The 17816-nt window shown below is 42.6% G+C and overlaps 1 protein-coding gene across 1 annotated transcript in view; it reads right to left on the bottom strand.

Moving 5' to 3' along the window:
• LOC139264540 (ATP-binding cassette sub-family A member 13-like) overlaps nt 1-17816 on the bottom strand; it is a 417853-nt gene that overhangs the window by 201674 nt on the left and 198363 nt on the right. Inside the window, exons 25-26 of the mRNA XM_070881155.1 lie at nt 7974-8154; nt 4715-4854 (exon numbers count right to left, since the gene is read on the bottom strand). Of these exons, the coding sequence (XP_070737256.1) occupies nt 4715-4854; nt 7974-8154 (321 nt within the window). The remainder of the gene's footprint in view (nt 1-4714; nt 4855-7973; nt 8155-17816) is intronic.

Raw genomic sequence — 17816 nt, 5'->3', positions numbered from 1 at the left:
GTACATTGTAGCTCTTAAGAACCAGTCTGCATTGTAACTTTGGCACATTTTTGGATTGTGTGTTGCGAGATAAGTGTGTGTGGACTGGTGGACTGTCCAAGTTACTGAACACTCCAAACCTTAACATTTGACATAGCATATAAAATTGCCCTATGGAGATGGCATCTAAGAATGCTAGGGAGCTCCGTCCAACACAAGTGACTAGTGCAGTTGAGGCCTACAGTCACAAAGCCACTGCCGAACCTAAAGCTGTGAGACTTGGTCAAAAGCATGTCGGTGAGAGCAGTTCAGTGAAATGTTATCGTTGCAATGCAAATCATTCACCATCGTCTTGCCAGTACAGAAATGCGTTGTTTTCACGGCCAGAAGCAAGGCCATATTTCAACAGCTTGCAGAGCTAGATCTAAAACAGGAAGTAAGAACCATTCTAGTGGCAATGCAAAGCAGCAACAACAAAAGGGGAGTTCACAATATTGAAGTGAACACACCTGATGTTGAAGAATTAAGCATCTACAGTATCTATACCACTAGCAGCAACGCTAACAGTCATGAGAAAGACTTCCGTACAAAACTTTTGATCAACGACCAATATATTGATATGTGTATCAACACGGCGCCGGACTGCTCTATCATGAATAAGGACACACATGAGTGTAAGTTTAATCCAATACCATTTACAAAGAGTGCCATAGAATTAAGGACCTACTCTGGAGAAATCATACAGACATGTGGACAAATGGAATGTACAGTTCAAAACAATGGCCAGTCGGTAAAGCTGCCTATTATTGTAGTGAGCTATTCAGTGCAGATGCTGCAAAGAAGCGACTCGACGCAATGCTGAACAAGTAAGAAAGCATGTTCACAGATAGATGTGAGGACATCACTGGATATGATGCGCATATCTGCATCAAGTCCAATGCGAAGCATATTGTAAGGCTAGGCCGGTCCCCTATGCATTGAAAAGTCAGGTGGAGGAAGAGCTGGTGAAGCTCAGAGAGAATGGAGTGCTAGTAAAATCTGATAAAAGTGAATGGGCTACCCCAACTGTCATAGTGCAAAGCAGACAAAATTGTACACATCTGCAGTGACGACAAAATTACTATCAACCAAGCACTTGACGATGAGTAGTACCCATTATCTACATCACAAGATTTGTGTACAGCACTCTCTGGGTCAAAGGTTTTCTGCAAGCTTGGCCTGTCACATGCTTATGCTCAGCTGAAGGTTGACAAAGAGCGTCAAGTCATCATATCATAGGCAGTCCCTCAAAATCGAGGAAAACTTGCTTCTACTCTAAAAGTGAGTTCTCAGGTGACTGTACAGTCCAATACTGTACAGTCTCCAGACAGTGGTTGAAGGAAAGGGTTGGTGGTGAGCTTGGTTTGCCACATGCTCCTTCCGTTGTCTGTGCTTAATTTCTGCATGCTCTTGGCAACAAGACTCGAGGTGCTCAGTGCCCTCCTGGATGCTCTTCCTCCACTTTGGGCGGTCTTGGGCCAGGGATTCCCAGGTGCTGTTGAGGATGTTGCACTTTATCAAGGAGGCTTTGAGGGTGTCATTGAAACGTTTCCTCTGTATCTCACCATCAACACACACAAGGGACTGTACTCCTACACCAAGCTACCGTAAGGTGTAAAGTCCTCCCCCAAAATCTTCCAGGCTACGATGGATAAGATTTTGCAAGGAGTTCCAAATTGCTTATGCAATCAAGATGATGTGCTGATTGCAACAAGCAGCAAGGAATTAAATCTAGAAGTGTTAGCTTTAGTGTTTCAAGGGTTGAATGCCCACAATGTCAAATTGAAAAGGAGCAAATGTGCTTTTGTGCAGCCTGAGGTTGTGTACCTTGGTCTGAAAGTTGATCCAAATGGATTGCAACCAGTGAAGGAAAACATTGATGCTGTCATCAATGCTCCAAAGCCACAGAACGTGTATGAGTGAAGATCTTTCCTTGGAATGGTTCAGTACTACATACGTTTCTTACCTGAGTTCGCTCTATTGCATGAGCTCCTCAAAAAGGATGTCCAGTTGAAGTGGACAAAAGTGCAACAGGAAGTTTATGACGCTTGTAAGAGAAGTCTCGAGTGATACTCAATTTGTGCACTATGATACAGAGCGTCAGCTTAAGTTAGAGTGTGATGCTTCCAGCAACGGAGTGGGAGCTGTCATAAGGCGCATAATGATTGATGGCCAAGAAAAAACAATTGCATTGGCATTGCAAACCCTCACAAAGAATGAAAGAAACTGTTATGTTTGCAATAAAGGTTCAAACTGAGTATTGCTTAACTAAGCAAGGTACAACCTTGCTTCTGCTTTATTTGGGCCCAAAGTGTGCTGCTCAGTGGCCTGCAACAATGACACCATCTGGTGACTACAAGCAGCATGTACATACATGACAGAAACTACGCGCAAATTGAAAAAGAAGCACTCACTATAGTGTTTGAAATCAGGAAATTCCAACAGTTCCTGATTGGCAGAAAGTTTACCCTGATAATCGATCACAAACTGCTCCTAGCAATATTGTGGCCCAAATCTGCCATCCCTGCAATGGCCATATTAAGAGTACAACGTTGGGCAGTGTTGTCACAATATGACTGCACGATTGAATAGCGCACTTCAAAGCAAAATGCAATCGCAGATGCCTTGTCCAGGTTGCCACATGAAGACTCATATGTTGGGAGTGAAGGTGAGATTTTCATGCTGGGTGCAGTTGACAAAGATTTTCCCGTGAATGCAACTGAGATTACAGATGAGACTCAAAAGGACTCAGTACTGGAAAGAGTGTAATGGCTGGACTGGCTGGACTGATCAGTGTCTGGACACAGAATTGAAACCATTCTATAATAGTCCTGTGAGCAAGGTTGTATCAAGTGGGGAAACAGAGTGATTCTACCTACTTCCTTGAGAGATAGAATTCTGGCCAAACTTTATACTGAACATCCAGGGATCATCAGTATGAAATCAATTGCAAGAAGCTTTGTTTATTGGCCTAGATTTGACAGTGATCTTGAATCACTTGTCAGCATATGCAGCATTTCCCAAAATTGCAGAAACAAACCACCCAAAACTCCACTACAACCCTGGTCATGGCCAAGTAGATCTTTACTGAGAGTACATGTAGACTTCTGTGAAAAAGCAAATGATTATTTCCTGGTACTTGTAGATAGTCACTCAAAGTGGCTTGAAGTGAAACACATGGGTTCAAATATTACAGCTGAATGTACCATAGATAAGTTGAGGTCTCTCTTTGCATGTCACGGCTTACCTGAAGAGCTTGTTTCTGAAAATGGCCCTCAGTTCTGTTTTGTTCCAACAATTCATGAAACGGAACAGTATCAAACACACTCTTATTCCACCATATCATCCAGCTTCAAATGGAGCAATCAAAAGGTCAGTCAGAATAGTGAAAGCAGTTCTCAAAAAGCAAGTGCTGCAGGGTTAATCGGGACTCAGCATGAAGTAATGTTTGGCAAATGTTTTGCTTATGTACTGAACTTCTCCGCAAAATACACCTGGATTACCCCAGCAGAACTCTTGATAAAGAGGAGATTGAGGAAGTGACTGAATCTTGTTCAACAAAATTTGGTCTCAAGAGTTGAACAGAAACAGTTGAGTCAGCAAGATTATTATGACAGCAATCAGAAAGAACGCAGTTTCAAACAAAATGAGTGTTTCGTGTTCTCAGTCCTCCTGGAAAATCGAGTTCTCAAAAGTGGGATATAGGAACCATAGTCGAGGTTGGTGGAAGCAAGAGATATTTGGTTGAAATGGGTGACAACATCCGAAGTGTTCATGTAGATCAAATGATCCACTTGATCATGAACTCATACATGAGTTTGACTCAGTTCAGACTTCAGTAACTGAAGTACCAGGTTCAAACAATTCTGTGATAGAAACAGGATTATCTTTGAGTTCGGAACCAAAACAAAACAGCCTGAAAATTAGTTCAACATCAAAACCTTCTTTAAGGAGATCAGGAAGGGTCTGCAAACCTGTTATTAAACTGGATTTATAGTTCATTTAAAAGAGGGAAAAAAAACGGAGATTTTGTTATGAGGTACATATAATGCTAGGAAAGGTGAGACCATAGTTTTGTTGCTTTTAAGGGGAAAACAGTGCAATGTATTATCACATGGTTTAGTATGAGCATACCCGGTTCGCTCGGGCCTCGAAGCAAGCACATGGATGAGCAATTCATCATGTCTCTGTGCTTCATTTGTTCTACCCACATATATTACAGTCTCTTTTATTGTTTCTGTTTATATTGTTTTAAATAGTCTTTCTGCTAATGTATAGAGTCAGTTCAAGTGTGTATTATCTATGCTTTCTCTCAGCTGTGAAATTTAAATTAAATATATCAACATGGTCACCTTGTTATATTACATACATGCTTAAGCTTATTACCGATATCCATAAGCAAAACAGGCAGAGAAAAAGAAACAGGCTAGCAGTTGGTACTTGCAATTAGTGAAGTGCACTACACACATGCAAACTCCAAGGGGTGAATTTTCACTTTGTGCGATAGTGTGCATCAGGTGATAGTGAATCGGAAAACTGTTTTACATCTCTCCTGATTTTATTTCATTGAACCCATCTTTGATTCACTATCACCCATTTTACATATTGCACAATGCCAAAATCTATCCCTAAATATCAAATGCAGATTGTAACTGTATAAAACCTGCCAGTTTTCCAGCATATTGAACCCTCTCACCTTCTCCATCAATCCCAGGATCTCTATCGTGTTTGGAGCATACAGTATTTCACCAAGTAGCAGCGGCTTCAGGAAAGTCCACAGTAAAGGCCCATTAGGAGCTTTCAAAATATCCTGATAAAAGTTCATACAGTAGGGAGCTGGTGCAGCAAAACAAAAAGAGGTATTAACTAGCTTTTTCACATCACACATCAAATAAGAATATTCATCTGCAGTGGCAATTGATTGTGAAGCCAGCTCACATTGTCAAGGCATATTGATTGAAACCATAGTAAGGAATGGCTAATGCTGGCTAAATGGCTAAAACCTTTACGCATCTGATACCTGTCATCTCTGTGCTTGTATATTTTTCTGTACAACCAAGCAGCCCTACCTCAAAGATTAAACAGATTGCTCTGTCTCCACTTCATATCATTCATCCTTCTACCAATGAAATAGTTATGGTTCCTTTTCCTTAATATACTATGTGAAGTCTAGAAATACAAAATCAAAAATTTGAAGGATTCTCTACTTAGACAGATGAAATATATTACTGAAGAATGTACTAAAGAATCGGCAAGATGAATTGATTGCAGACATGTGGTGATTTATTTTCATTCAACTTTACTGTTTTCTAATATACTAGGACATGATTCTTTTTTGTTTTTGGTCAAATTTGAAATGTTGATATTTCACAGTAACCAAGTGGACAATGAAGAATGATGATGCTAGTCTAGCTTTATCGGTATTTCAGAAGCAATTAGCGTTGAAGCAGTATCTGTATCCAAACCATTAACTTGTCCGTTCTCTCCACAGATGCAGTGTTTCCAGTATTTTCTGCTTTTGTTTTAGATTTCCAACATCTGCAGTATTTTGCTTTTTACAGTTTTTATTGTTTATTTTGGGAAACTTGTAAAGCATGTTGGAAAATGCATTCTCTTAACAGGCCCTCTCGAAATCCCAGTCAACATCCCCCGGGTGTTGTAATTTAGTACGTTTTGTAATTTCCTCCAGCTTACGATGTCTATAAAACCGAAGCCCATCCTCTTTGACTCTGTTAAGTATGGAAGAACTCCACAAGACTGAGTACTGTGAGCTAAAACTGATGTGACCTTAGTCTCTTTAATACAACTCCAGAGTGCCTTGTATTGTGTCATTTTGTATTCCAGAAGCACATCCAATTCAGCAAATTAGATGCAAATCTAATATCTCGTTGAAATACTAATGGCAACAAAAATATAAATTGAAACTCCACAGAGTTGAAAAGGTTCTGAGTACTATCAGATGCTCCCTTGTGGCTTATGCACAGTCCTGGTTTTCCATAGAAAACAGCCAGTCTTAAGGAGCTCAGTGTACCAATCTTATACCCTTTTATCACAAAATACCAACTTGCTGTTTGAGATGGTTTCGCACGACCTTCATTTTTGTATGCTTATTGAACACATTAATAGTAATCAGAGTCAGTGCACTTGCATCACATCTTTCTTCTATCACTGTTATCCCTTCTCCCACTTACTTGCTGAAATACAGTTCCACAGGCACCATGTGCCACCTGGGACTTCAACCAATTGACCATTCTTTATGTATAAGCAAAGACAGAAATTGTCAGCAGGCTATTCAACCACTGAGACCATCACAGCCAAGCTCAATCAATACACCCACAACCAACAAATGCACATTCCCGGGGGGATCAGTGGACAACAATCTGGAAAGGAACCCCTGGCCAATCCTCCATTCCTCATCCAGGCACTCTAGGGTCTCTAACATTGCCTCAGCTGAGATCAGTCAACTGCACAGACTGAGAATCCAACCTGTACTCTTCTAGTCTGTACAGCTCACCTATTCACTGACACAAATAGCTGAAGTTTTGGAGTATTTGTGCACTTTACCTTTAATGAAACTTTCCGACTGAAAATCATTAAATACAAAGAATGTTGTGGTCAACAGATGGTGCTCCCATTAAAAGACTTTTACTTGATAAAGTGTAAAAATATTCAGAATGCAAAATTAATTTTGGAAAGTATTGTGGTAAATGTTATGATTTAGCATTCCTGGCACAGAATTTCATGCAACATCAATGCACGTTGTGAATTTTGGCACTGAAATTAGTACCATAGAGGTTCATGGCACAGAAGTCCATTCAGCCAATTATGTCTATGCTGACTCTTTGCTGGAGCCAGCCAAAACTAATCCCACTGCTCTGCTGTCATCTCACAGCCCTGTTTTTCCTCTGCTTCAATAGTTATCCAATTTTCCCTTAAAAGATGCAAATATCTCTGCCTCGGCCAGTCCCTGTGACAGCATTCCATGCTCCAACAGTGTTCAGTGTGAAGAAAATTGTCTTAATGTATCTTCTCATTCTCAGTGATAATTGAACATTGATGACCCCTTGGAGGGGGGGAATTTTGACCCACAAAAATGGGTGGGTTGGGGTCGGGTGCGAGGTTACAAAATTGAATCCTAACATCAAACCACCCACTTCCAATTTTAACTGAGGCTTGATGGAGGCGGGGAGCCAAACCCCTCCCAGGAGGTGTGCCGTCCATTTCAATATTATAATGAGGCTGGCGTGCCTCAGATTTAGCCAGGATTCCAAATTTAACTGTGGCTGATCAAATTTCACAGGCCTCGGGGAACCCCCAGCTAAAGTAAGGCAAGGACTAGCAGATCCAGGAGGTAAGTGCCTTTAGAGAGACCCCCCTCGAGGCCTCCGATGTCGTCCACCCCCCCCTCCCCTGCAGCCGTCTGATCCACCTCACAAGGCCTTCGATCCCTTCCTCCTCTCCACAGCCTAGTTCCGCAGGCCTACTCACCCTCTCCATCTGGCTGGCTGCGGGGGTGGGAAACAGACTTTGGAAATGCAAATCAGGCCCTGCCGTTAAACCCATTCTCCCAGGTTTCACGACCGCTTCCTAGCTCCCCGCTCACAACCCACCTACCAATTAAAATTCCAGCCCTTGTCACTGACTCCCCAAACAGAAGAAATAGTCTTTGCCTATTCAGTCCATAAAAATCCTTCATAATTTAAAAGATCCCCATTAAAACTCCTCAGCTTTCTCTGCTTCATTGCAAGTAATGCCAGTTTCTCGAGTCTCTCCTCAGAATTATTGTCTCCCATCCCTGGCATCATCCTGGTGAATCTACATTGTGTGTCTAATTCCCGGTTCACATGTTCTTTTTATCTCTATGAAGTAAAGACATTTAAATTTGATGAGAAAGATGCTGCAGCTATAAAACTACGACACTAATACTGTCCCCTCTGTTATCAAGATTTTCTTACTGGCATTTGTAGGAATGTTGTACTTGATTAAATCTTCCTCAGAGAGTTCGTCGATTTGGGTTAATTCTGAGAACATCATGCCACCATCGAATATGCTGGACGATTTTGTTTTACAAATTGCTTGGGAGATGGTTTGGAAAGAACTACTTGCGGAAATTTTCGCAGATCTTTCTTGACCAATCTAGACATAGATAAAAGACAATGTTAGTCATTTTTCACAACTTCAGAATAAAAAGGAAAATATTGCATGGGATGATGGTTCTTTACTTTATCAATACAAGCATTTCAGCGGTTTTTCACTGGTATTTGTTATCTAAGTGTGTTATGCAGGTTAGACCCTGCAAAATTAGATCTTTCACCCTTTTATACAGGTGCAACGTCGAAAATCCGGAGTTCCATAATCTGGAATGTTCCGGAATCCAGGACAATCCATGACAGGATCATCCAGAATAACGCAAGATGTTCCAGAATCTGGACACCCTGCCAAACCGTTACCATCGCCAGCTGGGCCCAGGGAAAAGTCAAAAAATGAAATCCAACTAACAAAAATTGCAAGAATAAAAACTCCAATCCTTTTTGTTCCAGGCCAGGTCTTCACAGTTACCACACCATTGCTCCTGGGTCCGCACACAAGTCCCTTTGGCCAGAACCAACCAAACTCTGCGCGCAAGTCCCTGGTCAAAATCAAACTCTACACAGCACACAAGTCCCTTCGACCAGAACCAACCAAATTCCACACGCAAGTCCCCTTCAGCTTGTACAGGTACAGGTGTACAGGGTATCAGACTACCTTCCAAAACATACAGGTACAAAAACAAGAGAGGGAGACTTATGATGTGTTGTGAAGAAGCGAGAACTACAGGCCTGCGAAGAGAAGAACTACAAAATGACATCTAAAAACCGGAAATATTGGAACCTGGGCCCAGGCATTTCCAGACTCAGGACGCGCCTCTGGCGTTCCGAAATACAGAAATACCCAAACCTGGGCTTGGGCGTTTCTGGACTTCGTACATCAGAAACACGTTTGAAAGTCCGGAAAAACATGAAGTCCGGAATAGCCTCGGTCCCGAGGGTTCCGGATTTTAGGTGCTGCACCTGTATTAAAGTTATATTTTGATGAAAACATGATCATCCACGTCAGCCACAAAGATTTTTATTTTCTAAACATAAAAACAAGTTAAAAACATGAGTAAACATGAGAAAAAACATTCCATAATGAAGCAATAGCTCTGATTCTATGATTCTGGTAAAACTGGATGTTAGCGTGCCCATGTTAACAGATGGGAGGGCCAATTTTCTAATTTAAATCCCTTCCCTCAATTCTAATGAGCTCCCTGCACATGGAAAATGTGCACAAGGAGTCAAGCTGGAGCATTGTTGGCTGTAAACCAGAATGTTGGGATATGTAAGGGGGAGATGGGAAGGCTTCCTCTCCCACGAGCGGGTCCACTGATATAGAGGGTCGATGCTCGCCCCAGCCCACGTAGCAATTCTCGAAGTTAGCAGACAGAGACGGATGGCAAAGTATAACGATCTTTATTACGAACGTCCGGGAACACCTCTTATCACAGCCGCCTGTGAGTGGAGATGCTCCCCGAACAGCACAATCATACAACTTTTATACATTTCAAAACCCCTCTGTTCCCGGACAAGACCTCCCTAGATTTCTAATTGAACTACCTTATCAGTGCTACTTCTCTAATTGGACTACCTTATTAGTGCTACTTTGGATTGACAGGCCAAGACCCTCGTGACCGCTTTAGGCCATGACTAGAATGACTTCATTAGGTCGGAATTTGTTATACATTTCCTTGGTGCCTGTGAGTCGCCTCGAGCCTCTTCGCAAGGTCTTATCAATGTCTGTTTAGGTTCTCACATCGTATCCTGTCGGAATATTATTGAATTGATAACTTCTGGAGCCTTGGTACAAGGCCGAAGAGAGGCCTTTTACCTCCTTCTGGGCCATTGCAGGAACCAGCACTTTAACCCTTGTCCCGCTGGTACCCCTAATGCCAAATTTCTCTTACAGGATAACAAACTGCTCTTAAAGGAATGCTGCTGCAAACCCTTAAAGGGTAGTAGAGGAATGCTGCAGCCGGATAGGAGTGGGAATGGGGGATATAGATAGCAGTTGGGATAGGGTGGGGATAGGTGTGCAGATGGGGACAGGAGTTGGGGGGAGTGCAGGAATGGGGATGTGGATAGACATTGGGATAGAGTGGAGGCAGGACTAGGGATGGGACTCAGGGCAGGATTGAGAATGGGGGTAGTGATGCAGACAGTTTGGAGATCTTTCGAATGATGACTATAGGAAAGACTCCATCATTAGATATGGCTCCAGCTGTTGCAGGCATCTCTCAATAACCTAGATCTAAAGTTTCTAGACCACCAACCATTTCAACAGGGCTGCAGTACCTCACAATGTGGCGGGGCTACTGTAGAAGGGTGCCCCCAGGAAAACGAGTATTGATGTGCAAAATGCTGTTTCTTTGATCAGTAAAAATTTATTGAGTGAAACCCCTCCCTCTTCACATAAACATTGGGGTTCAACTGTGGAGCCCTGCTGGCCACATGGATCCTATCGATGATGCCCTGCAGTCTGGCCACTTGAAAAGGTCCCGTGTCTTCTCCAGTTGCTGGGTCCTTTCCACTTGGGAAGTTGTGAAGGTATTTCACATGACAACATAGCATCTGTGATTTACACAGCAAATACGCTCGTTTAGCTGATATCCCTTGCAGTGGCTTAGAAAGATCATGTTGCGTAAAGAGTTAATGCCATTGACACTTTCACAGCTATAGGAGTGTCATATTAGTCATGGATATGGTTTGATCAGCCCACAGTAGATTGCACAGCTGAGTCAATGCCTCGCTGATAAAGCATAGATATCAGAGACGGTCTCCTCGAACATCTCCAGGGATGTTCTGTAAATTCAGGCCCTGATCTATCACTGAGAGTACATGTAGCCCCCGAAGAGCCTAAAGATGATATTGCCCCCCTCATAAATTAATTCTCTTCATCTAGGACATGCAATATGTGGAATCTCAAATGGTTTGCCATCCTCTCACCTTGCTTTCCCTGCAGCAGCAATGGCCACCACTGCAGGTAACAGACTGACGATGAAATTCAAAACGATTAAAAATGTACAATGTCTCGCAATCATTAATCAACATCCAAATGGAAGCTAGCTTTAAAATATGTAAAGGTTCATTTCCCAACTAAGCACCTCATTTTTATTCATTTTTCAATATAATGTGGGGTTTCGCTTGCCTGTAGCAAGGAGTAGTTCTGCTCCACTAGATTGATCCAGCGACCTGATTTCACTACTCATGCTTATTTTGTGCTTTTTAAAAAATTTGTTCTCGAGATGTTGATGTTACTGGCAGGGTCACATTTATAGCCCATCACTAGTTGCCCTGAAGAGATGTTGATGGGCCTCCTCCTTGAACCACTGCAGTCCTTTTGGTGATAGCACACCACAATGGTATTAAGTAGGAAATTCCAGCAACAATGAAGGAACTATAATATATGTTCCAGTCAGGATAGTGTGAGACTTGGAAGAGAACGTTGAGGGTCCCATGATATGACTGGTACACAAGGGCCAATTCCCCAATTACATCTAGATCTGCCTCCAAACTACACTTTTTAACAAAGGTTCTAACTCCTGTACAGTGTCTTCCACAAAATTGTGAACTAGTCCCCTGATGTCTATATCCAGATCATTAAGAAAGATGATGAAGACCAAAGAACGTAACATGATCCCAGTGGGACTTGAGTAGTGACCTTCCCTGAGCAGAGCTGCTACCATTAATAGACCCTATTAATATACAATTAATGTGCAAATACAGCCAATTTTTTACTCAAATGAAGATCCCACAAGATGCAATGGTATTTAACAATCTTCTGTGTGGCAATTTATTAAATGCCTTGTGAAAATCTAGATATGCATTGCAAACATAACTTCCAGACTTTCGGTGTGCCAACGCCACTGACCCTCATTCTAATTAATTTATATGAGCTCTGATTATCACAAGAAGGGTCAAATCGCAATCACAAACTTAGGTGTTTCAATTTCGGGGGCAGAACACGGGCAGAAATACCTTCCACACCAATTCCTAGGCCAAAAGATACAACTGCACCAATTGTAAGCCCCAGAACTGCTGAAAATGATAAAGAATTTGGGGGTCTTTGCTTCTGTTCAACTTTTCCCCCTTCATTCTCTCTCACTAATATAACTAAATCCTTCTTTTTTTCTCCATTTTACCAATAACTAACTTTACTCTTGCTTGGTTCTCTTCTTGCTCCTACCATTAATGTGGAGTTGGAAGGACTATTTAAAAATCAGACTTTTGTTCGGTAAAAATCAGCTCCTATGGTAATTTACTTCAATGAATGGAAATCCTAAAGTTTGAAGATTGACATGGTCACATCACAGACATACCCAGGTCAATCGTTGATCCGCAAAATGTGTCAAACTGGGAGATTTGCCAATGAACAATTAGACTAAGTTTTTGGACCCAAAGCCTGATTAGAGCCAGATGACTAAACTATAATCATAGAATCAAAGAATTGTTACAGCACAGAAGGAGGCCACTCGGCCCATTGAGCCCATGCCAGCTCTCTGCAAGAGCACTTCACCTAGTCTGACTCACCCACCCTTTCCCCACAGCACTGCAATATTTTGCCTTCAGGTACTTATCCAATTCCCTTTTGAAAGCCACAATTGAATCTGCCTCCACCATTCTTTCAGGCAGTATATTCCAGATCCTGACCACTCGCTGCAAAAAAAAGTTTTTCCTCATGTCACCTTTGGTTCTTCTGCCAATCACCTTAAATCTGTGTCATCTGGTTCTCAACCCTTCCATCAATGGGAACTGTTTCTCTCAATCTCCTCTGTCCAGACACTTCATGGTTTTGAACACCTCTATCAAATCTCCTCTCAACCATCACTGCTCTAAGGAGAACAAGCCCAGCTTCACTAGTCTATCCATGTCACTGCAGTCCCTCATCCCTGGAATAATTCTCATAAATCTTTTCTGCACCCTCTCTAAGGTCTTTACATCCTTCCGAAAATGCGGTGCCCAGAATTGGACACAATACTCCAGTTGAGGCCGAACCAGTGTTTTATAAAGGTTCATCATAACTTCCATGTTTTATGCCTCTTATTTATGCAGTCCAGGATCCCGTAAGCTTTTTTAACTCTTCTCAACCTGCTCTGCCACCTTTGATGATTTGTGCACACATACCCCCATGCACTCCCTTTAGGATTGTACCCTTTAGTTTATTGCTCCTTGTTCTTCCTATCAAAATGAATCACATCACACTTTTCTGCCTTAAATTTCATCTGCTACGTGTCCACCCATTCCACCAGCGTGTCTATATCCTCTTGAAGTCTATAACTATTCTCCTCACTGTTCACTATACTTCCAAGTTTTGAGTCATCTGCAAATTTTGAAATTGTGCCTTGTACACCAAATGTAAGTCGTTAATATATATCAAGAAAAGCAATGGTCCTGGTACCGACCATGGGGAACACCACTGTATACTTTCGTCCAGTTCGATAAACAACCATTCACCACTACTCTCTGTTTCCTGTCACTTAGCCAATTTCATATCCATGCTGCCACTATCCCTTTTATTCCATGGGCTTCAACTTTGCAGGCAAGCTTATTACGTGAGACTTTACCAACCACTTTTTGGAAGCCTATGTACACCATATCAACCGCACTGCCTTCACCAACCCTCTGTTACCTCATCAAAAAACTCAATCAAGTTAGTTAAACACGATTTGTCTTTATTTGTTCATGGGATCTAGGCATTGCTGGTAAGGTCAACATTTATTGCCCATCCCTAATTGCCCTTGAGAAGGTGGTAGTGAGCTGCCTTTTTGAACCGCTGCAGTCCGTGTGGTGAAGGTACTCCCACAGTGCTTTGAGGGAGGGAATTCCAGGATTTTGACCAAACGACGATGAAGGAACGGCAATATATTTCCAAATCAGGATGGTGTGAAAATTGTTGAGGAGAACTTGCAGGTGATGGAGTTCCCATGCGCCTACTGCCCTTATCTTTCTAGGTGGTAGAGGCTGCAGGTGTGAGAGGTGATGCTGAATTGCTGCAGTGCATCTTGTAGATGGTACACACTGCAGCCACGGTGCGCCAGTGGTGGAGATTTAAGGTGGTGGATGAGGTGCCAATCAAGTGATCTGCTTTGTCCTGGATGGTGTCGGGCTTTTTGAGTATTGTTGCAGCTGCACTCATCCAGGCAAGTGAAGAGTATTCCATCACACTCCTGACTTGTGCCTTGTGGATGATGGAAAGGCTTTGGGGAGTCAGGAGGTGAGACACTCACCGCCGAATACCTAGCCTCTAACCTGCTGTGGTTGCCACAGTATTTATGTGGCTGGTCCAGTTAAGTTTCAGATCAATGGTGAACCCCAGGATGTTGATGGTGTGGGATTCGGTAATGGTAATGCTGTTAAATGTCAAGAGTGGTTAGACCCTCGCTTGTTGGGGATAGTCATTGCCTGGCACTTGTGTGGCATGAATGTTACTTCACACTTAGCAGCCCAAGCCTGAATATCGTCCAAGTCTTGTTGCATGTGGGCATGGACTGCTCCATTATCTGAGGAGTTGCGAATGGAACTGAACCCTGTGCAATAATCAGCGAACATCCTCACTTCTGATCTTATGATGGAGGGAAGGTCATTGATGAAGCAGCTGAAGATGGTTGGGCCTAGGACACTGCCCTGAGGAACTCCTGCAGTGATGTCCTGGGGCTGTGATGATTGACCTCCAACCACCACAACCAAAGAAATGGCAGACCAATTGAAGAAATACTTTGGTTCTGTCTTCACGAAGGATGACACAAATAACCTTCCGGAAATACAAGGGGACCGAGGGTCTAGCGAGAAGGAGGAACTGAAGGAAATCCTTATTAGTCAGGAAATTGTGTTAGGGAAATTGATGGGATTGAAGGCCGATAAATCCCCGGGGCCTGATAGTCTGCACCCCAGAGTACTTAAGGAAGTGGCCATAGAAATAGTGGACGCATTGGTGATCATTTCCCAACAGTCTATCGACTCTGGATCAGTTCCTATGGACTGGAGGGTAGCTAAAGTAACACCATTTTTTTTTAAAGTAGGGAGAGAGAAAATGGGGAATTATAGACCAGTTAGCCCGACATCAGTAGTGGGGAAAATGTTAGAATCAATTATTAAAGATGAAATAGCAGCGCATTTGGAAAGCAGTGACAGGATCGGTCCAAGTCAGCATGGATTTATGAAAGGGAAATCATGCTTGACAAATCTTCTAGAATTTTTTGAGGATGTAACTAGTAGAGTGGACAAGGGAGAATCAGTAGATGTGGTGTATTTGGACTTTCAAAAGGCCTTTGACAAGATCTACACAAGAGATTGGTGTGCAAAATTAAAGCACATGGTATTGGGGGTAATGTATTGATGTGGACAGAGAACTGGTTGGCAGACAGGAAGCAGAGAGTAGGGATAAACGGGTCCTTCTCAGAATGGCAGGCAGTGACTAGTGGGGTGCCGCTGGGCTCAGTGTTGGAACCACAGCTATTTACAATATACATCAATGATTTAGATGAAGGAAGTGAGTGTAATATCTCTAAGTTTGCAGGTGACACTAAGCTGGGAGGTGGTGTGAGCTGTGAGGAGGATGCTAAGAGGCTGCAGGGTGACTTGGACGGGTTAGGTGAGTGGGAAAATGCATGGCAGATGCAGTATAATGTGGATAAATGTGAGGTTATCCACTTTGGTGGCAAAAACATGAAGGCAGAATATTATCTGAATGGCGGAAGATTAGGAAGAGCGGAGGTGCAATGAGACCTGGGTGTCATGGTACATCAGTCATTGAAGGTTGGCATGCAGGTACAGCAGGCGGTGAAGAAGGCAAATGGCATGTTGGCATTCATAGCTAGGGGATTTGAGTATAGGAGCAGGGAGTTGTTCAGGGCCTTGGTGAGGCCTCACCTGGAATATTGTGTTCAATTTTGGTCTCCTAATCCGAGGAAGGACATTCTTGCTATTGAAGGAGTGCAGCAAAGATTCACCAGACTGATTCCCGGGATGGCAGGACTGACATATGAGGAGAGATTGGATGGACTGGACCTGTATTCACTGGAGTTTAGAAGAATGAGAGGGAATCTCATAGAAACATATAAAATTCTGACGGGACTAGGCAGGTTAGATGCAGGAAGAATGTTCCCGATGTTGGGGAAGTCCAGAGCCAGGGGTCACAGTTTAAGGATAAGGGGTAAGCCATTTAGGACAGAGATGACGAGAAACTTCTTCACTCAGAGAGTTGTTAACCTGTGGAATTCTCTACCGCCGAGAGTTGTTGATGCCAGTTTGTTAGATTTTTTCAAGAGGGAGTTAGATATGGCCCTGACGGCTAAAGGGATCAAGGGGTATGGAGAGAAAGCAAGAAAGGAGTACTGAGGTGAATGATCAGCCATGATCTTATTGAATGGTGGTGCAGGCTCGAAGGGCTGAATGGCCTACTCCTGCACCTATTTTCTATGTTTCTATGTTTCCTTTCTGCTAGGTATGACTCCAGCCAGTGGAGAGATTTCTTCTGATTCCCATTGACTTTAGTTTTACTAGGGCTCCTTGATGGCCACACAGTCAAATGCTGCCTTGATGTCAAGGATGGTCACTCTCACCTCACCACTGGAATTCAGCTCTTTTGTGTAACATGTGCAATTCTTCAGTCATCTGGCACCAACCCAGGACAATTGGATTATTATAGCCGATTCTTCCGTAATTTCCACCTTTACTTCCCTCAGCATCCTAGGATGCATCCCATCCGGTCCTGGTGATGTCTACTTTAAGTACAGCCAGCCTTTCTAGTACCTCCTCTTCATCAATTTTTTTAATCCCATCCAGTATCTCAACTACCTCCTCTTACACCATGACTTTGGCAGCATCTTTTTCCTTGGTAAAGACAGATGCAAAGTATGCATATCCTAAGCCATACCCTCTGCCTCCATGTGTAGCTCTCTATTATGGTCCCTACTTGGTCCTGCACCTCCTCATACAGCTCTTTTACTATTTAAGTGCCAATAGAAGACTTTTGGATTCCCTTTTATGTTAGCTGCTATTCTCATACTCTCTCTTTGCCCCTTATTTCTTTTCTTACTTTCCCTCTGAACTTTCTATATTCAGCCTGGTATTCCTCAGGGAGACAAAAGTTTTAATATGAATACCTTGGCAGGGACTTCTTTTTTTAACATTTTAGTCAAACCTACTACCATAGTAATAAAGCTATTGATGTTTGAGCTGTTTTATTACTGTAGTATTCATCTTATTTTAACTCCATACAATCACAGAATGATACACCACAGAAGGAGGCCATTCGGCCCATCATGCCTGTGCCGGCTCCTTGAAAGAACTTTCCAATTAGTCCCACTCCCTGCTCTTTCCCATAGCCCTGTAATTTTTTTCCCCTTCAAGTGTTTATCCAATTCCCCTTTGAGCGTTATTATTGAATCTACTTCCGCCACGCTTTCAGGCAGTGCATTCCAAAGCACAATAGCTCAGTGTATAAAAAATGTCTTCCTGTTACCTAGGATTCTTTTGCCAATCACATTAAATCTGTGTCCTCTGGGTTATTGACCGTTCTTGCACTGAAAACAGTTTTTCCTTATTTACTCTATCAAAACCCTTCATGATTTTGAACACCTCTATCAAATCTCCTCTCAACCTTCTCTGCTATAAGGAGAACAATCTTATAACAGCTTCTCTTATGTTCTTATAACTGAGGTCCATCATCACTGGTGCATTTTTGATAAATCTCCTGTGTATTATCTCTAAGGCTTTGACTAC

This window comes from Pristiophorus japonicus, chromosome 5, assembly GCF_044704955.1.
Source record: "Pristiophorus japonicus isolate sPriJap1 chromosome 5, sPriJap1.hap1, whole genome shotgun sequence".
In the NCBI taxonomy this organism is placed as follows: Eukaryota; Metazoa; Chordata; class Chondrichthyes; family Pristiophoridae; genus Pristiophorus; species Pristiophorus japonicus.
This window is presented reverse-complemented; position numbering and strand designations above follow the sequence as displayed.